Genomic DNA, 19,710 nt, shown 5'->3' with positions numbered 1-19,710 from the left:
CGCAAATTGCAGGACTCAGGGCAGTCGCCTGATTCCAACCCCACCACCACTCCAGGGATGGCCCTGCATACAGGAGCAGGTAAATGCCTCCTGCCTCTTTAAAAATGGGGAGAATTTGAATAACCAAGCACTGGAAGTCATAAAAATCCTTTTGAAACAGAAAAGCCATTTTTTGGGGAGCCAAAGAAGAACTGATATTTTATATGGGCATTAGATTTGTACCAGCATTTTAACACTGAACTGGTCGAAGGAAGTCAATATAGGTAAAAAAATAAAATAAGTTTTACAGTTTGGTTTTAAAACCTATGTAGTATGCCATTCTTCCATTTCTCAAAACAATATTTTCCTGTCTGGTTTTTGTTTTACTTTGCTAACAGGTTAACATAATCGGCTATCCTAATGGGCTGCAAAGAAAAAAAGCAATCAATTACTGATGCAGAGAAATAGTTGCTTGCCTCAGTTTAAGGAAGGGCATGTGTCATCACATCCAACTATGAATCTGCTATGTTCTATGACAATTAAAAAGCAAACAACCCAAATCATCAGATGACATTCATACTTGTCTGAAGGGGAACTTTCAATTCTATTCATGAAACTACTACCAAATTGGGCTTTGATCTATATTGAAATGTAGAACATCTTGTACTGTATAACTCTGGAAAGAGTTTGGGGAGTCAGATCAATTTCACCATTTAACTCCACAGTGTTTCAACTGTCCTTGGCTTCTATAAATATGGTAAAAGTTATGAACAGAGAAAGCCTGAAAGGATAACTTGCTTTCTGCTGGGAAGCTTAACTCTAAAAATAAAGTACTGTAAAAGGGATGACACTAAACTGTTCTTGGAGATCATCAGATCTTGCATTTCTGGTTTCCTCCTTGCATTCCCATCTTTTAAAAAATATAAAGGCCTCAGAATTTAACTTCCCCTGAGCTGACAATATTAATTGAAAACATTAAAAGTGAAATATAGTTGGAATAACTTTCAACACTGAACACTTAAATGATTTTTAGCAGCAAAGAGAAGACAAGATTTCAAGGGCATGGTAAACATTGAAGGAGGATGACACATCAAAGAGGATGCGTGAAGTACAGATTTGTCAGGAGTAGTCTCAACTGAGTGCAAGGAGCAGAAACCTTTAAAAAGGATGGAAATAAAAACGGAGAACAACTCCAGAAAGCTATGTAAACAGTATGTTCCATGAACTTTGAAATGAAAGGAAAAGCAACATCTTCTTCCCTTTCCTTGACAAATCTAATCTTGCTTCACTCATCTCCATTCAGAATGCTACTGCAAAGATCATGTTCCCTGACTGTGACCTTTGACCATTACAGCCCACTTTTTGCATCCTCCCACTGACCCCCTCCCCTGTTCTATAGCAAACATAAGCTACTTGTCTTCACTTTCATGGCCCTCTATGACCTTTCCTCACTCCACCTCTCATTAACTATCAGTCAACTCATGTCCTATAGGATAATGATGCCAATCTCCATCACTCCCTTATTAAATTTTCAAACAAGAGCTTTCATGCTCTTTCCCATTCTTGCCCTTTGAAAGGGATTCTCCATAAAAATCTGTAAAGCTGCCTCTCTATCCTCCTTATGACTTTGATTTTTTACCATCATGCCTCCAAAGAAAAAGATAAAAGAACAAGAGAAAAAAGAAAAAGAAAAGAAAAATTTGAAAACAGTTATTTAGGTTGCTGGTATACAGACACCACTGTCTTTCATACTGATAGGTTGTACCTTACTGGTTCCTTCTATTCGTCCATTAGTCTGTCCATTTCTTTTGCCTTAGAGTTTTTAAACCCTTTAGGATAGAAAACCTGTTCTGTTTTGTTTTTTTATAGCACTTAGCATAATAGGAATCCTGGTTAAAACTATCAGACACTATAGGAATATAAATAAATAATAATTCAAGAGAGATTCTGTCTACTATTTTCTTACAGTTTTTAAAATAAGACACCAGATAAAAATAATAGAAATGTTGAAAAAAAGATGTTAAGCTGTATTCGTATTAACAATCTGTAACTTGCTTCAATCATTGTTCCTTTCTTTAAGCAAACATAAAATAGTATAGGAATTACAACCAAAATAACAAATGGATGGCACATCTGCAAGGATATCTGTTTCACTCCTTCCTGCATTTTCCTCTCACACATGGAATATGATGTTTTTCCAGCTGAGTACCACTCTGCAGAATATTACTGATTTCTCTTTTATTGAATAATGGGAACAATATTTTTAAAGATGTCAAACAATTTAATCGTTTTTGTGAAAGGCTGTACTGCTTAAGAGTAGTCAATTTTTTCCCCCTGCAAATACTAAAGAGAAGGGAATTACCACTCCTGTGTTAACATATTATTTAACTAAAGCAGAACAAAAACAAGGTAACCTGTTACAAATTTTCCCAACTTCATGGTCATAATCCCTAAAGGTTGAGAAAGTTTATTCAACCACCCAATTAGATTTATAATTCAGTCTCATAGATTAGAGATATAATAGCAGGCTTCAAGGGTCACAGAAATGTTTTGAGGAACTTTTATTCACTAAAGTAGAGCTTTATTAAACCATGACCTACTTCCAAGAACTCTTAAGCATTCCTTGCATTCCTCCCCAACATGGAAAGACTTTTTATCAGGCACAGCTCCACAAATGGCTGGGAATTTTTGGTCACACTTTCACTGCAGGTTCAGGAAAATTATGCTGCTTTTTTGCTAATGCCAGTGGTTTCTAAAATGGAACAGAAGGCTCTTTAACTCCGATTTAAGAAGTGAATATGACCCAATATTTAAAACAATGTGCCAACCTTCATTGCAACAAAACACACTTACATACAGAACTAAAGCATTCCCACTTACACCAAAAAACACCATATGATTTAAGACTCTGACCCCAAAAGATCTTACAGGTAAAGGGTGTCACCTCTTCGGGAGAAAGTGTTCATCATATGCAGAAAAAAATCCCCATTCAAGAAAAAAACCCATATTCTTTGTAAGGTCTGGTGGCATTACTAAAATGAGGCTCTGAAACAGTGGTTCTCAACCTATTTGCCATAGTGGACCACACTTTCAGTTCTCAATCTGTTGTGGGCTGCACCCACACAACTTATTTCCCGTGTACCCATTTAACAGGATGTCACACGGGCCGCAGCAGTGTGCTGACTGGGCTGCATGCAAGCCATGGATTGAGAACCTCTGCTCTAAAACCTGGTCTAAACGAGGGAAGCTGCAAAGACATTCCAGTGTTGCTAGTACTAGCCAACTCCACCAACTACAGGAACATTGGAAACCCTAGAATACTATATCAGTCTGACCTACTCCAGTACTTTTACATAACACAGTGTTAAAATGCTTAAAGTAGTTGGCGGCCAACTATAATTCACCCCCTTTAGCAATATTAGGAATTGAATTGAACCAAAAATTTCTCTAGTGTAAACAAAGTATTAGGTCCACTCTTCAAAAAGTCCAGAATATACTTAAACTGTACCGCTGGTGCAGAGGAAGAACAGTACAAGAGACTATGGGCATAAATATGAACAACAGATGGAGGAAAAAATTCTTAATTCTTTAAATATGGGCTAGGTAGAGACAGCAGTTTTTTAATGCAATCTTTAGGTCATTTCATTGCATCAAGGAAAATCCCTGCTCAAACAGCGTCAGTGGGGGAAAAGAGCTCTGGTTCATATAGCTCTGGTTCCATGTTTTACAGTAAGGATAGCATATTCATAATCATGCCCTCAGTAAAATAAGAGCTCGCTCTCTGAAGCAGACAGAAAGAATCTTATTGGATCACTTAAGAACTTGACCCTTTTAAAAAAAATAGTATGGCAAAGTACCCTAACTCTACCCATAATCCCAGGTTAGGTAGCACAGTTAAAAGGAAGTATGTATTTGTGTGCATGAGTAGAATTATCATAACTATTAGCACATGATAAGGAGCTGTCTCTTCTCCAAGTCCTTCTTTGGGGATTAACTAAGGGTGCTTAAATACAAGAGTTTTTACATAGGCAGACAAGGTTCCTTGGGTGAAACTGTTATCTTTTATCAGACCAACCCAAATAGTTGAAGAATAGTTATTAAGCAAGTTTTTGGGTTCAAAAACCCCTCGTCAGGCTAAGGAAGTTTCAGCAGTTGGTGTGTGCTCTTCCTGGATGGAATGAAAAGTAAAGAAGCCAGAGGCTGGGCTGGGGAGTCAGTTGTCAGGCAGATTATAATGTGTCATAAATCCAATGTCTATATTTAGTCCATGATTTTTAGTATCCAGGAGGTTGATGAAGTGGAGTTCATAGGCTTGTCTCTGGGAAGTGTTGTGTAAGTTTCCTTTGAGGATCAGGACTGAGAGTTTGTACATGTTACTTTTGTTGTAGTATTAATACTGATGGTGCTAAATTATTCACTATGAACTAGTCAGCATTCTTTTTGTTCTTTTCTATTCTGGGTAGTTATTACTATTTCCTTCAGTTTTTCTGTAAAGTGGATGAGGAAGTAAATCAGTGTAGCATACCTAGGGACCAAGGGCCAAAATGAAAAAAAAAAGGCCTTGGCAGTGACTGCTGAAGATGAGCCTTCTTACAGCTCAGCTGATAAGGGTAGATAATGATGTGGGCCACCAATGTGTGCAAATGTGAAGGGTAGCAGAAATGTACTTATGTCAAAGAAAAGGAATTGTGGTTTTAGTTATTTTCTTGCTGTAACTAATTTTGTGTATTTACAAGAGTTAAATGGTTTTATTCTAAACTATATGGCTAGGGACAGACATTACACATGAACCAGTTTAAGTGATCAGAACCTGGTGTAAACCTGTAACAGAACAGATGTTCAGTGCACGTAAACCAGTTTGAAAATGGCTGAAACATGTTTGAGATAAACCTGGTTGAATGCAGTATCAGATTTAACTGATTTGGGTCAAACCAGTTAATGCAGTGTCTGTCCCAGATCCCTTGCTGGTTTAAGTTAAATCAGACTGCCCCAGCATACTCTCTGGGCTGGGGGGGACTCTCTGCTCCACATCAGGGCTGGCCCCTTCCCTCTGCTCCCTGGCTGCAGCTGCAGCTGCAGCTGCAGCTCCAGCAGAGACTTGCAGGCACAGCAGCATCAGCCTGGCTTCCTCCCGCTCCCCCTCCCCTCATCATTCCCTGCTAATCAGAGATTCCCCCCCACTTATACAGACTCCTTGGCTTTAGCTAGCAGGTAACCTCCATTCCTTCCTTCCTTCCTTCCTTCCTTCCTTCCTTCCTTCCTTCCTTAAGAAAAGCTTGAACTAATGAGAGAGGCTGTTTGTTTTCTGATGGGGTGATAAATGCTGATAACAGAGCTGATAAATGCTGTTATCAAGGAGGAGGGGGAACCCCTCCCTAATCCTGCTGGGGCCTGGCCACGCCCCCCTCAGCTCAGACCTGTCAAAGGGAAGGGAGGGCTGCTCTAGCGCCCCTCGGCTTCTAGCCTGAACCACTGCAGGCATGTGCCTGCATGTCTGGCATGTCTGTGATGTTACAAAGTGATTTAGCCTAGCCAGGTTAGACTAACCTGCAAAGATTGAATCAATTCAGGCTCAAGCTTTTTGAATGTCTGTCCCTAGCCTACATGTTACGGTTTGGTTTAAAGGTGATCAGTGATGACATGGTTTACCTTGCCAGACCATTCTAATAGTATAAAAGCCTTAATCTGTCTGTCTGTTTGTCTGTCTGAAACAGCCAATCAGAGTGAGAATAAGCGTTCGGACAGGAGGTGGCCGCATGGCGGAGCACCACCATGATGGTGGGGACACAGGGGACGAAGCTGCAAATTAGCAGCGCAGGGAATGCCTGCATGTGTGACATGTGTGGTGTGTGGCACTGCAAACAGATATGCAGTGATACATACCACACATGAGCACTCGTCTGGATGCGCTCATGGTATCTATTTACAGGCAACCACAGGCTGCATGATTTCTCAGTATTTTGTCTTTTTTATGAGGCATTTGTAAGAAAATACAGGGCCCTAATGAAAATCATCACAAGAGATAGTACACAGAGTAAGGAATATAAAATGTAACAAACATTTTACTTGTTTATTTTTCAAATTTAAAAAAAATATTCCCTGAGGAATGCCCTTTTTTGCAAGTACAGACATTTGAAAGGCTACAGTCAAAAATATACAGGACTTATTCACACAAGAGTTGCAAAAATGTCCCAAAATCAGTTTTGTATGCACATTTTATTTCAGAGTAACAGTGCTCAGAGCAGTCTTAATCCAAAGTAAAATAATTAGTGCAAAGGAATTGCACTAGTTTAACTAGAATGAGTTAAATCTGTGCATAAACTGTGCACAATCCCCACAGTGCAACATGAAGCGGGGCAGAGGCAAGGGAGATTTACTGCCTCCTGCACTGTGGGGGTCTTGATCTGCTCCCTCCCGCCCAGGTAAAGAAAGAAACTTACCTGCCTGCTGGGCCAGCTGGGGTCCTGGCTACGCACCACAGGATATCCGAGTGTGTGTGCCCCTCCCCCCTGATGCAGCAGCCTGCGGCCGAGCTGCCTTCCGGCCATACCTGCTGCCCCCTGTGTTTGGGGGTGCTGAACCTGGTTAGCTCCCCACCCCTTCTGCCACCTATGGCAATGTCATACAGAATTATATTAGGTACACTTAAAAAAATGGAATCCTTCCCTCTTTTTCACCCCTCTCCCCAACAAGCCTACTGTATTTAGTAATATAAATTAATTCAATCAAAGAAAAGGTTAAATGTGTTTAAACACATCCATGTTAGGAGTTTGCATCAACATAAATAGATCTGGCTTATCCATATAGCTAAATCAACACACTTTGTTAGTGCAAGGGCAGTTTTTTCCCCAATAACTTGTTTTTCAGAAAGGGAATAAAATGCAACATGCACTGCACTTAAAATTTTGTCCTCCTTTCTTTACAAAAGAGGTGACCCTTATCAAAACTCTTTATAGGAATAAGACTTCTGTATACAGAATATATAGTTATTATTCTCTTATCTTTAATCAGATAATGAGGCTTTAGTTTAAAATTTCTGGAAGATTCCCTTATTATTCCATAGCTCTAAGAATAACTGACATAAATCTATTTTTATTCTGTTTAACCTCCCCTGCTTGAGTGCTTTGCATATACTAACAGATTTATAAGCTTACACCACAAAAATCCAACCTCATAAAAAATCCTATAGATGTTTTACAACCAATATTAAAAGAAACACAATTACAGTTAAAATGTATGTATAAAAAAGGGCTATGTCGCTTTGCAAAGAAACTATTGTCCACCAAAATGAAATATTAAAGTCACTGGGATAAAGGGATCTTGAAATTCAAGAGTGATATAGTAACTCCTTTTAGACCCAGTGAAAATGCTGCAATCCCCATTCCTACATACTTCACATTACCAAGATTTGCCAAGATTACTGGATAAATTTTAAACAAAACCAACATTTTCATATACATTATCTCCTTACTACATAAGCCAGGAAAGAAAAACTGTCCAAACACAAAAGCTAATTTATGTAACAGATTTATAAAAACTGGATGTGGTAAACCCTTCTTATGTTATACTGAACTGTTTAATAGGATTCCTAATAACCAGAGATAATCCTATTGGTTTTACTTCATTGCTATTTATAAAACAGTTTGGGCTAAAGAAGCAGTCTGCTGGCTGATAAAGGCGCTGAAACATGTAATTATTTTCTTGCCAATGCATATATAGAGTATCTAGCCCTCATTCATCAAATTATGCTATATTAGGATATGTTTTGTCTTGTGTTGTTTAATTAACCACTTTTAGAACAATAACTAATTTGAAATAGTAAAGTCTAATGTTAATTTTATAGTCATGTCAAAATTATTACTACATGAGTGTAAGTTGAGAAATTTAAAATTATTTTGTCCATCTTTTCTCTTGCTTCCCATAGATAACTAAATTACTATAAGGGATGTATTTGGCAGCCATGCTGGTCCGAGACAAAAAGAAATGCAAAACTCTAAAACTTGGTTCAGAGACAATACCCTTTATTGGACCAAATAAGTTGGTCTAACTTAGTTGGTCTAATAAAAGGTATAGTCTCTGAACCAAGTGTTTTAGAGTTTTGCATTTCTTAAATTACTATAATGCACTCTGCCAGAGGCTACATTTGGAGGCTACTGGTGAAAAACAAGATGGTCCACTTTCTTAGTGACCATATGGTGCACATTATTTAAGTACTCCAGCAAAAACTGCTCTGGCATCCTAATCACTTCCTGAGACAACTCAGGGTGCCAAAAGCTTTACCTTTTCAGGTTCTAGTCACCTAAAGCAGCACTGCAAAAATTGCAAATAGTCCTAATATGAGCATACCGAGAAACTTGTGATGGAGTTTTTTAAGGGAGGATGGAAATGTCTTACTTTGGAATTCACTTCCCAACTTGGTCCAACAGAACAAGAGTTTATTAATCATAAAATTGTAAACTATATGTTCACTTTGGCCTTGTCTGGGTTCGAAAGTGTTCAGAAAAGAAAGGAAAAACATCTCCACCACCAGACTGTAGGCACCAGTAAGAGTTCTAGGCTGAAATTCTGGTACCATAGAAGCCAACTGCAGAACTAAATTAACTTCAGTGGAGCTGGGCTTTCATCCTTAAGTCAACAAGGTTCTGACAGCTTCTGGCCCAGCTTTGGCTTCCACCAGTGGTAAGGTCAGCAAAGCTGAACCAGCAGTAGCAGCAGTGGGAATGTTATGAAAGAATTCCCAAATGAATGAATATAGAGTGCCAGACAGAGACATTTCCTCATCATGTAACTGATTGGAAATGAAAAACCAAACTGATATTTTTAAGAAGTAGAGGGGAGGAAGGGAGGAGTTATTAAAAGTAGTTTGGGCTTGCTCTCAGGACAAAAGACCTTGACAGCAAGATGTTAAATTTAGTTTAATCTTAGTTTGCCAAATACATGAACCCAGAAGCTGAGACATTTCTACAAATAAAATAACAACATACAACAATAAATTTGTCTCCAAAAGGAGAAGGAAAGAGGGAGAAGGAAAAAAAGAGGGGAGAGAGAAGTCTTTGGAGCGTTTTAAAAACTCACCCCATGTATATTTCATAATGTAGATATATTTGATACATCTACAAGCTAGCATGTAGCCAAAGTTTTGGATTTTTGGATGCTGCAAACAATGGAGAGTCTTGTTTTTATTGACTGTACTGTTAATCATTTCGCAACTAAAACTTTATACAACCCTGCAGATATACCAAGTAAACTCACGGATGTATCAAATTGAACTATTTGCTTTGGCAGGGTAATATTTTATAGTTACATTTAAAATGCTTCTAAACAGTTCTCTCCCACTACTGAGAATGCATTTCTACATTCTTCAACAAATACATGTAAACTATAGATTTGCTAAGGCACAAAATTGGCTTAGGAATACATCCTTATCACGATACTACTTTTGTGAATGGACAAGATTCATACTTGTTACATCTGCATTCAATTATTAATTATTCAATTATTCCAACATTTAGAAACAATAAAAGGTTTTGTACTTTTATGTTCTGGGTGAGTTGCACTGGTGAAGATTAGTGTACTAGCACACTGTGAAAACTGATATCCAGCCATAGAGAACTGGTGTCTGCAACAATTCGTCCAACCCAGAGTATGAATGTGGCACTCTCTAGGAGATGACAGGATACATTTTGATCTAGTACAGGGTAAGTCAGACTAAATTCTGAGAAACCATGATTTAATGTTCTGCATCACTTTAAATGACAGAAGAACTACAATGAAACTACTGTCAGATTTTGAAATAATATTGGACCATAACCAGGGTCTCACAGTTGACTGTCCAAGTGCTTTACCCATTGACCTGCCAACTCTCACTCCATTTGGATTAGCTTTAAATAGCAGTTTTTCAATGTCTCTTTTGCAAAAGAAGGATTTTGCTACCTGTTTTATTGAAAGGTAAGAAAGATAATGAGGTGATAAGTAATCACATTAGCAGATCTTCAGTAAACAACTTAGATGGCTAGTAGCTTTAAATGTTTGAACAGTAAAAAATATTGGAACTCAACAGTTTGCTGCACTATTGCAACCTAATTCCCCAGGCGGAAAGGCAAAAATGGAAAAACATAGAAAAAACGCTTGATGAACGTATACTACTACTTTACTGCAATATTCTGTATACTGTATCTTTAAGGTGCATAGCATTAAAAACAGATTAAGAACTTTTAGTGAGGTGAAGTGCCAAAAGAAACATGAGTCCTTTCTAACAGCTGTCTCGATGTGCCAAGATTACATCAAATAATTAGAAAATAACTGTTCTGGGGAAGAGGAATAAAACCTGTTCTTAAAAACTTGCAGTTATTTATATAAACCCTTTCACTTCACAAGGAGGGTATGACCTGCAACATGTTGATTTATCTTTATTGTGATGATTGGATTAATGTCATTTTGCATTTTATATCCCTTCCTAAATGACCACTACTTTGACTCTGAAATATGGTGACAAACCAATATGTAATTAGCTTGAAGACAAACTGGCTTGACCTTCTTAGCAGGAATTTCTTCTTCCTGAGCTTTAAGCCAACATCACATTTGCAACATCCCATGACTTCTCCTGTATTATTGGCTCTGTGAAGAGATTCATAACAATCAACTGCTATGAACTGGGTTTTTTTGGTTTCTGAAGACCAAACAGCAGATGCCAGATATCTGTGACATCACAGAAGCCAGGTAACAGTATCTTAGAAACTAAAGCAGATTTAAAAGCTAGGAAAGTTTGTTCGCTCAACGTATTTCTCCTTTTCAGCAGGTCAAAACATGTACAAGGTCTACTAGAGCAGTGTTTCTCAACCTGTGGGTCGCGACCCAAAAGCGGGTTGCAAGAATATATGAAAGGGTTGTGAACAAACTCTAAAAACGGATTCTCCTTTAAAGGAGAAAAATGTGGGAAACGGTGACTTTTCCCTTGCAGGCTGGCAGAGCTCCAGCCTACAAGGGACTGCTTGGGGCCCCCCATTTCCCCCTACCCCATCTCATATACTGGGGGGGCAGTGGGTCAGGAGTGAGCACTGGGTCAGGACTGGCCATCAATGTTTACAAATGGGTCCTGGTACAAAAAAGGTTGAGAACAACTGTGCTAGAGGCCAGGAACTATGGAAAGTTCTAGCTGAAAGTTAAGATCTGAACCACAAGGTCACAGAAACAAGATCATGCCCAGTTCTCGAGATGTAACACAATTATACGTTGCATTAAAGGAATTTCTGAGCATCCGTAGTGCAGATGCTCCAACTCTGACAAACCTCAGAAATGAGTTCAACTCAATATAAAATACAGAGCCTTCCCCTCCTCCTAAACACAATGCTCTAAAACCCAAGCAAATGTGATGGAAACATACTCAGGCACCTCATTTCTTTCCCCCTCCAGAGAAGTCAGAGGGTTCGTTCAGAACCGACTGGAAACTTGTTTTCGGGTCCCCTCGCCCAACACCTTTATGAACCCAACCTTCTCTTGAAACTCTTAATGTGGGTCCGTCAGATAACCACAGTTTTTCTTCCTCTATGGTCATACAGGAGGGGATATGGAACTATAGTGCTACTGTAACTGCCGGCTTGTTCAAAACCTGCAGGCATCACTCATGTCTACCCCAGCATGAAGCTCTCCACTGGGGAGGGGGTCTGTCCTCAGGGGTGTGCGGGAAGGAGGGGCTGGGGAGGGCGGTGCTGAGCTTGAGAAACTTGCAGGGGAGCCTCCCTGCTGGAAAAGCCAGGGCTTGAGGGCGGTGCCTGAGCAGAGCCGCACCTCCCACCTGCAGCCTCCGCCAGAAGCAAGGAGAAGAGCCAGCCGCCGCCGCCGCAGCCCCGGGTACCACTGCCTGCAGGGCTGCGGGCGCGAGGGGGGGGTCTTGGCACAGCCCCTGGGGCCTGGCTGCTGGGGGCACGAACACACACACACACACACTGGTCTCACTCTCACGCACACAAGTCTCACACTGGTCACACACACACAAGTGTACATACTGATCACACAGAGGTCTCTCACACATACACACACACAGGTCACATACTGGTACACACACTGGTCACACACACACAGGTCTCTCACTCACACTGGTACACACATGGGTCATACACTCACACGGGCACGCACACAAGTCTCTCACACACTCACGCTGGTACACACACCGGTCACACACACACACTGGTATACACACGTCTCACACACACGGGCACACACTCAGGTATCTCTCAAACACACACGCTGGTACACACACACACAGCTCTCTCACACACACACTCACGCTGGTACACACACAGGTCACACCCTCACATTGGCACACGCGCGCGGGTCCCACGCCCGGAGGCCGCTCCCCGCCGGCGGGGCGCGGGGCAGTGCGGAGCAGCGCAGCCCCTGGGCGCGCGCCCCCGGGGAGGCAGGCGCAGCCCGACCCCCGCAGCGGAAGTTCCCCCGGCCCGGGCCGGGCTCTTACCTTGGCGGGGTCTCCAGGCTGCTCGGGCGCCGCCGCCCCCTGCTCTGCCTCTGCCGCCGCCGCTGCCGCCTCGGGCTCGGGCTCTGCGGCTGCGGCGGCCCCGTCCTGCGGGCTCCGCGCCTCTGCAGAGCTGCCCGCGCCCATGGCCCCGGTCCGGCCCCGCGGGGCTCCCGCGCCGCACCACGACAATAGCGCTGCCCCGAGCCTGCCCCGGCCGCTGCGCAGCCACTGCAGGAGCCCGGCTCTCCGCAAACTCCTTTCAGGAACAGAAAGAATCGCCTCCCCCCCCGCCCGGCGCTGCCTCCTGCTCCATCACATGAGCAGAGCCCAGGACACGCCTTGCAGCATCCACTCCGGCTGATAAGGAGCAGGGGAAGGAGGGAAAGCCCAGCCCCTCCCCGCCCGCCTCGGCCCCTCGCGGCCAAGTTCACCCCACGCTCCTGTGACAGCCCGTAGGTCCCTGGAGCGGGGTGGGTTGGGGGGACGTCCTGCCCCCCTCACATTGGATTAATGGGCTTTGGTGCCATGACTGGCTGGGCAGTGTAGTGACCTTCAGCTCCCGGCTCCCCCCCAGCTCTCCCCTGCCTGTCTGACTAAGCATTTCTCTTTCCTAAAGCCAGGAGGAGGCACATCCTCTTCCTTTGCAGGAGCAGTCGGCCAAGGGGCGTAAGAAGACTGACCAGAGTCAAGCCCATGGCCTAGCCTGTCCCCGGATTCAAATGCAGCAGTCCTGCCTGCCTCTCCTTGTTCCATGTTTCTCTGACCGTGACCTTGCTCAGATGTCTGGGCACCTGCTAGGAGATGTATAAGCCATGTTGGTCCTCTGACAACACAATAAAAGATACCAGATTTACCCAAAGAACCTTGTCTGCTAGGAGGTGGACAGGCAGGGTTCCTGCCACAGGGCTGACCACCTAAGCAGTCCCTGACTTCAACAGCAGTAGGCCTGCTCTACTCTTCTGAGAAACCTCCAAGGAAAATGGAGGTGCTGAAAGGTGCCTTGCCTGAGGGAACTGAACTTGTTTAGTCTGGAGAAGAGAAGACTGAGAAGGGATTTAATAGCAGGTTTCAGCTCCCTGAAGGGGGTTGCAAAAGGAATGGAGCTAGACTGTTCTCAGTGGTGGCAGATGGCACAACAAGAAGCAAGGGTCTCAAGTTGCAGGAAGAGAAGTCTAGGTTAGATAGGAGGTGCTAGTTTCTCTCTAGAAGGGTAGTAAAACACAGGAAGAGGCAACCCAGTAAGGTTGTAGAATCTCCACCCTTAAAGGATTTTAAGCCCTGGATAGACAAAAGCTTGGCTAGGATGATCTAGTTGGAGATAGTCCTGCTTTGAGCAGGGGGTTGCGCTAGATGACCTCCTGAGGTCCCTTCCAACCCACGTTTTCCATGAGTCTATGCTTCTATTCCCTCAGCACATCAGGCTCTGGGACTTCCAAGGCTTTATTTAGAGGAAGACATCAAATTCCCCTTCAGACGTAGATTACCATTTGAGATATTTTGGCAAAATCCCAGTCTGAATAATTAGCTGCTTTCTTCTTTCTAAAAGTTACTCCCATGTTCAATCTGAAAAGGACTTCCCCATGTAAAAAAAGGGAGTGCTGTGCCATTTGCAGAGACTGGTTCCTGCATTCCACCTCTTTTTATAGTCAGCAAAGTTCCCATTACGAAGTTCTGGGAATTATTTCCATAGTCCTTTGGGAAAATGGGCTGTGTGTCAGTGGACACATACAGAGATAAAATATTATGCAAGTTAGTCCTAACTAGTTGGGGATCAAAAACATTAATGGAACCAGTCCTGTCTTTGCTACACATATGTGTACAGTTTGGGGAAACTGTATTCTCATGATATAAAATAGATAGTGGGGAAAGGAAGAAATCCCATGTTCATATCTGGGATTGTCTCTGCACTGAGACAAATGGTGATGATTCTTGCATCTAATTGGCACTGTCTCACAAAAACAGAAAAGCTGTTTCTGAATTGAGCCAAAACCTTCCATTAGGAAAAACAAAGCGGCTGGGACTGAAGAGCTATTGGAGTGAAGAGACATCAGTGTAAACAAGCTCTTAAGGTGGGAGGAGGGGTTGGGGTTTTTTGGTAATCCAAGAGGACAGTTTGGGAAATTGGAGTATGTGTTTTTAAAAGCTAGATATTTGTTTTTATCACTCTCAAAGTGGGTTAACAGTTTTAGGATATGTCAGTACTGTGTGCATCTTCATTTAAGAGCCTCCAATAAGGAACTACATAGTAGGTTAACCTCTGATCGACCCACAGAGAGCTCCTGAACCAAGTGGAGCCCCACTGAAGTCAGTAGGGCTCCACCATGACTTGACTTTGTGGGTCAACATGCAGGATTATGCTTTCTACAAAATAAGAGTTTAAATGGTGAGGAAATCAGCTAAAGGTCACCATGACTTTACAGTACTCATCTTTCTGAGACTGTAATTCTATGAGTTTTCGTTGAAATGAAGTGAAAAACATCTTTTGGTTCTTTTTGGCTTACTTTTTGCTGCTTAAAGGTTAATTGCAGCTTTTTAAAAATAATAGAGTTCAAAGTTCTCTTGATACCTAGTTCATGGGATGAAGTGTGGTTGAAAGCTAGTGACAAATCCAACAAAGGTCCCATGGCTTAGGCAACTGAGAAACCCCCCGCCACCACCACCTTTTTTCATACAGAACAGGTTCTCTTGTTAATTCATGCTGGGTTAAATTGCAGCAGTGAGCAAAACAAGGAGCATAGGATTTTCTGCCCTGATATCAAACAAACACAACTTCCTTTCCCATGCCACAGCAACTAAACCAACACATTAAATATATAAGCAGGCGCCCTCATTCATTACTTTCAAAAAGTATCAGTATCAAAAGAGAAACAATACTTATCTTAAAATATCCCAAGTAGAATCTGCCAAGTAGACAGCTGGATAAACTCATTATTTATAGTGTACACAGCATTTTTTTCACAAAACATATAAGAAAGGTTCTTTCCCCTACCTAAGGTGTTTATGATCCACCTCAGACATGTGATGATGCACTTAATTTGAATACAAATACTTTATTCACCATAGAAAGTTTAAAAAATCATCTTCCAACTGGGGCATAATGGATTTTAAACTCTTTTTATGAATAAAATGGTCTCTGAATGAATGTGCAAATTAGTCATCATTTTATCTAAACCAATCAATGCATTACTAATGGGGCAAGAAACCATTGTACCCATACTCATTATTTAATTATTGAAACATACAACAGTTATTTCACTGGGGTTTAATAGACTGTAATCATTGTAATGGATCACCGTAATAATACAATCAACATCTCTTGCTTTCAAACTAAAACTCTCAGCTTCCCATCAATATTTATTTTCTACGTATGTATTCAGCAGCAAGAGCCCATTGTTTTGAAGTACTAGTTTGTTCTACTAATATTTTTTTCTTAATTTACCATTTTTTTTCCTGGATCATTTGTCATCTAACAGAACAGCAAGTATCATGAGGGAATCAAGCCATTGGTAAAATGTGTCACAAAGGCAGTCAGATTCTGCAGCACCACCTAAAATATTATTTTAACCGCACTTTAGTCCTCCTCACTACAGTCATGGGTGACTGTTACTGCAACAATTATTGTTTTGCATAGTCTGTAATCCAGAAATATGAGAGGCTTTGGAGATTGAGGACAAGGCACCTATATTTTTCTCTCTTTGTTTTATATAATTTTCTCATACGAACTCTTCATAGCAATGATGTGCTTCATTTTATAACTGGGGAATATTTAATTAAAATAATCTCAATCTTGTTCATGTGCTCTGGTGGGAAAGAAAAAATCTTTTCATCTGCTTTGGACAGATTTTGATTTTACAGAGTTTTCTTTCATATTCAAGGTATGTTAAAGTGCTTTACAGCATAATGAATTAAATTCTAGACCGGCAGTGACCATGTAAGAAAACACAGCAGCCATTATATGCCTTTCAATAGCTCACACATAGCCTTAGACATTAGAACCTGTTTCATATGAGACAGTGGGCATTTCTCTTACTCTTTTCAAAAAGTGTCATGTTTTTACACGGAGTCTTTACTTTCCACATGAACAACAAGAAATGGGCAGAAGGAATCCTGATATCAAGGAAAACTCAAGTGTAACAAGATTACTTTAAAAAGTATCTTAAATGTGATGCTACAGAATAAATTAACAAAAAAGAAATCTATTACCTGTGCAATTTTGATGGCACAAAATGAAGCTAAAAGACTTGGCTTTCCCACTGAAAATCAAGACATGTTCAATTAAAATAACGACTGCGTTAAGCATATGAGGCAGTGGTAATACAATGCTGCCCTTCACACTAAATACCATTTTCAGACCATAAATAACTGCTTATTCATTTTCCTTCATCTAATTACCAATGATGAAAAATAAAACATGCATGACTAGCAAATAAATATATCTACCTGTATCAGGATCCATGCTGTAGAAGTAATAATAGTAATAATGCAACTGTGAAATTTGTAGTGCTTTTCATTTGGGGAGCTCGCGGTATTTTGTGCAAGGCTGCTTGTACTCGGTGCTATCCAGGAATAGCTTCCGTGTCTGCTGAAGGTTAAACAGGTAGAAAGGGGCTCCAGGACCCTCTCAGGGGGACCAATGTGAGCCAAACTGAGGAACACTTATTGCAACATTTGATTTTTTTTTTTTGGTGCTATTTTTGTACCAACCCTTTTGCTGTTATTTTTCTGTCAATATTGAAGAATTGGGTAGTGGTTTTGTCTCCAAGCATCCCCATTTACATTACCTACCGGGTTTATGGTCATTTCCGACCGCCCAGCTCCCTCTGGCCCTCTCTCCATCTGGGCCCTGCGGGGGGGTCTTGCCGGTTCATCGTCTCTATTTTTCTTTCTTGGTTTGCTTTGCTTTTTTCCCATCTTCACATTGAAGCTTCCATTCCACCATATAGATGAATGTTGTAGAGGGCCAAGAGGTCAGTGGCAACAGCCATTACCTCTTCACTTAGCCCTGCCAGCTTCAATATCATGGGCCTCAAATTGCTTCAGGCACCTCACAATGTCTGTGTCATAATGTTACAATGTTCCAGTGGCTTAAAGGGCCAGTACCATCAAAAGACTTTTTTTTCACTACAGAAAACATGTCAGCCCCAGTAAGAGAGATGATGAGGAGTGTAATGTGGCCATCTTCTAGAGAAGAAACAAGTTTGAAGGGCCTTCAGTGTTCCATACTATAACTCAGAATGTTCTAATCTAATGTGCAGTAAAGCATCACTGTCTACATGTGCATGAACAAATCCTATGGTCCCTCCTGACTTCCTGCCCCTGGGGCAGAGGGCTGGACTCAACGATCTTCCAATCCTTCCAGCCCTAGTGTCCATGAATCTATGAATCTATGACTTGTGCTCTCAATGGCTGGGGCGGGCACAGAGGTGGTGGGAGTATGGTGGCAGGGGCAGGAGCGTGGCAGTGGTAAGCGGGAGAGCTCTCGCAGATGCCGCCGGTGTCCACCAAAGGTCAGCAAACACCCGCAGCTGCTGCCAGCAGTGGTGGCAGCGGCCAGCAAGGATTGCAGGGTGGTAAGCAGCAACCAGCCGCAGGTGCTGCCAACAGTGTCGGCAGTGCCTTTTTGTAGGGGGTGCACCACCACGCTCAGGGGGTGCACGTGCACCCGTGTGCACCCCCTATGCATGGCCCCTGTACATGTGTGCAGCAACTACTGTGAAGTATATTAATCTAATGCACCATTTTCTAGTACTTCTATATGCAAATACTGAAAAAACAGTGCATTAACTAATGCGCCATACCACATGAGAAGACATTGACTAGGAGCAAATTATTCCTGGTCAGCCTAGGCAGCAGGGGGCCACAGGAGGTAGGGAGAGCTGTCCCAGCTTGACAAGATGCTGTCTCCCAACAACCTGCAGATTGGGACAATCTATGCAGAAAATTCAGATGCATTACTTGCACATTTAGACTCGCCCACAGAGGATTCTCCTAGTTCTTTTAGCAGAGGGAGGTTTGTTCCCAAGGAAGTGGCAAGGTGCTTATTCCCTAGAACTTGCAGAGAATCCCAGGCCTTTCTACTGGTCACCTGACCTCCCTACCACTTTGACATTTTTTTCAAAATAGTTTTGGAGAAAAACTACTCCAAAGTTAGACTCTACGTCAGAGGTTCCCAGCCGGCTTCATGCATCCCATCCCACTGCTGTCACAATGGCCATGCCCAGCAAGGCGCTGCCTGCGCAGCAGGGGTTTTTTTTAAAGATATTTTTCATGTTCCAAGCTAAATCAGCCAAATCCAGTACAAATCCGTGAGTCAGTTAAAAACCATAAGTGGCCCTACAACCAGCAAACATCTTCCACCCCCACCATGGGCTTCAGATATTTCCAAAGTCTTTTGGCGGGCATCCTACATGCAGGCCCAAGCCCGGAGGCTTGAGGTTCAGATGCCCCCAAGTTTCGCCTGCCCTCAGCCATATGGTCGCAGAAGCAAGCTAGGGAGGAGCCTCCCATTTCCATAAAGTGGGCTTTATGCCCCAACACCTCGGCAGGTACTAAATCATGCCAGAAGAACAGTTATCCCCAGGAACGCTTAAGGAAAACTGCGTTCATGGACCCAGACACATGATGTTTCCCCTTCTAGGTAAGTATACGCGGAGCAGGTATCCGGGCCTGGGCTGGGCCAGGCAGGAACCCACAAACCCCGCCAATAGCTGGGAGCAGGGGGATGTGGGCAGGACAATGCCCATGGTGGAGGGCTGGGAGGTGGCTCTGCTGCTTGCTCCTAGGGAAGGCAGCAGAGCCCCTTCTTCCCAGGCAGCCCCAGCTGGGTTCCCCCGGGCTACCGCCTGTGTAGCTTCCTCCCCTACAGGGTCCCCTAGTGCCCATGGCTTCGGTGCCCCAACCTGCACCCAGGTACAAATTTAAATATTTACAAATTTACATGTTTACATATTTGCAAATGTTAGCATGCAAATTAGATTGTTTCTATATTATACCCGGCCTGCCAAAATTCTTTGAGTGAGTTTGCCAGTCTGCAGTATAAAAAAAGTTTGGGAACCACTGCTCTACTTAAATCACCAGCAGCTGTCTGAAGTCCTCTTTACACTGGAGCTGCACTACTAGCATTCAAACAGGAACATTTCTGGTATAAAAAGTCAGCGTAAACAATAGCCTGTAGCTATATCTCTTGAAATGTGACTGTGTCATAGAACAGACCATACAAGTGTGTTCAGATTATGGAGATCCAAATTCACATCAGC

General features: G+C 42.3%; 1 protein-coding gene across 3 annotated transcripts in view; it reads right to left on the bottom strand.

Moving 5' to 3' along the window:
* Positions 1-17,269, bottom strand: part of AKAP12 (A-kinase anchoring protein 12) — a 112,371-nt gene extending 95,102 nt beyond the window's left edge. Inside the window, exon 1 of one of the 3 annotated variants that reach the window (XM_059714042.1) lies at positions 17,240-17,269. In XM_059714042.1, the coding sequence (XP_059570025.1) occupies positions 17,240-17,254 (15 nt within the window). In that variant the 5' untranslated portion in view covers positions 17,255-17,269. Of the gene's footprint in view, positions 1-12,454; positions 12,737-17,239 lie in introns of those variants that run through there. The other 2 variants (XM_019488320.2, XM_019488323.2) reach the window with 2 other exon arrangements.
* Positions 17,270-19,710: the final 2,441 nt, after the last annotated feature.

The sequence above is a fragment of the Alligator mississippiensis genome, chromosome 1 (genome assembly GCF_030867095.1).
Source record: "Alligator mississippiensis isolate rAllMis1 chromosome 1, rAllMis1, whole genome shotgun sequence".
NCBI classification, from domain to species: domain Eukaryota; kingdom Metazoa; phylum Chordata; order Crocodylia; family Alligatoridae; genus Alligator; species Alligator mississippiensis.
Note: the sequence above shows the minus strand (reverse complement) of the source record. Positions and strands in the feature narration are given on the sequence as shown.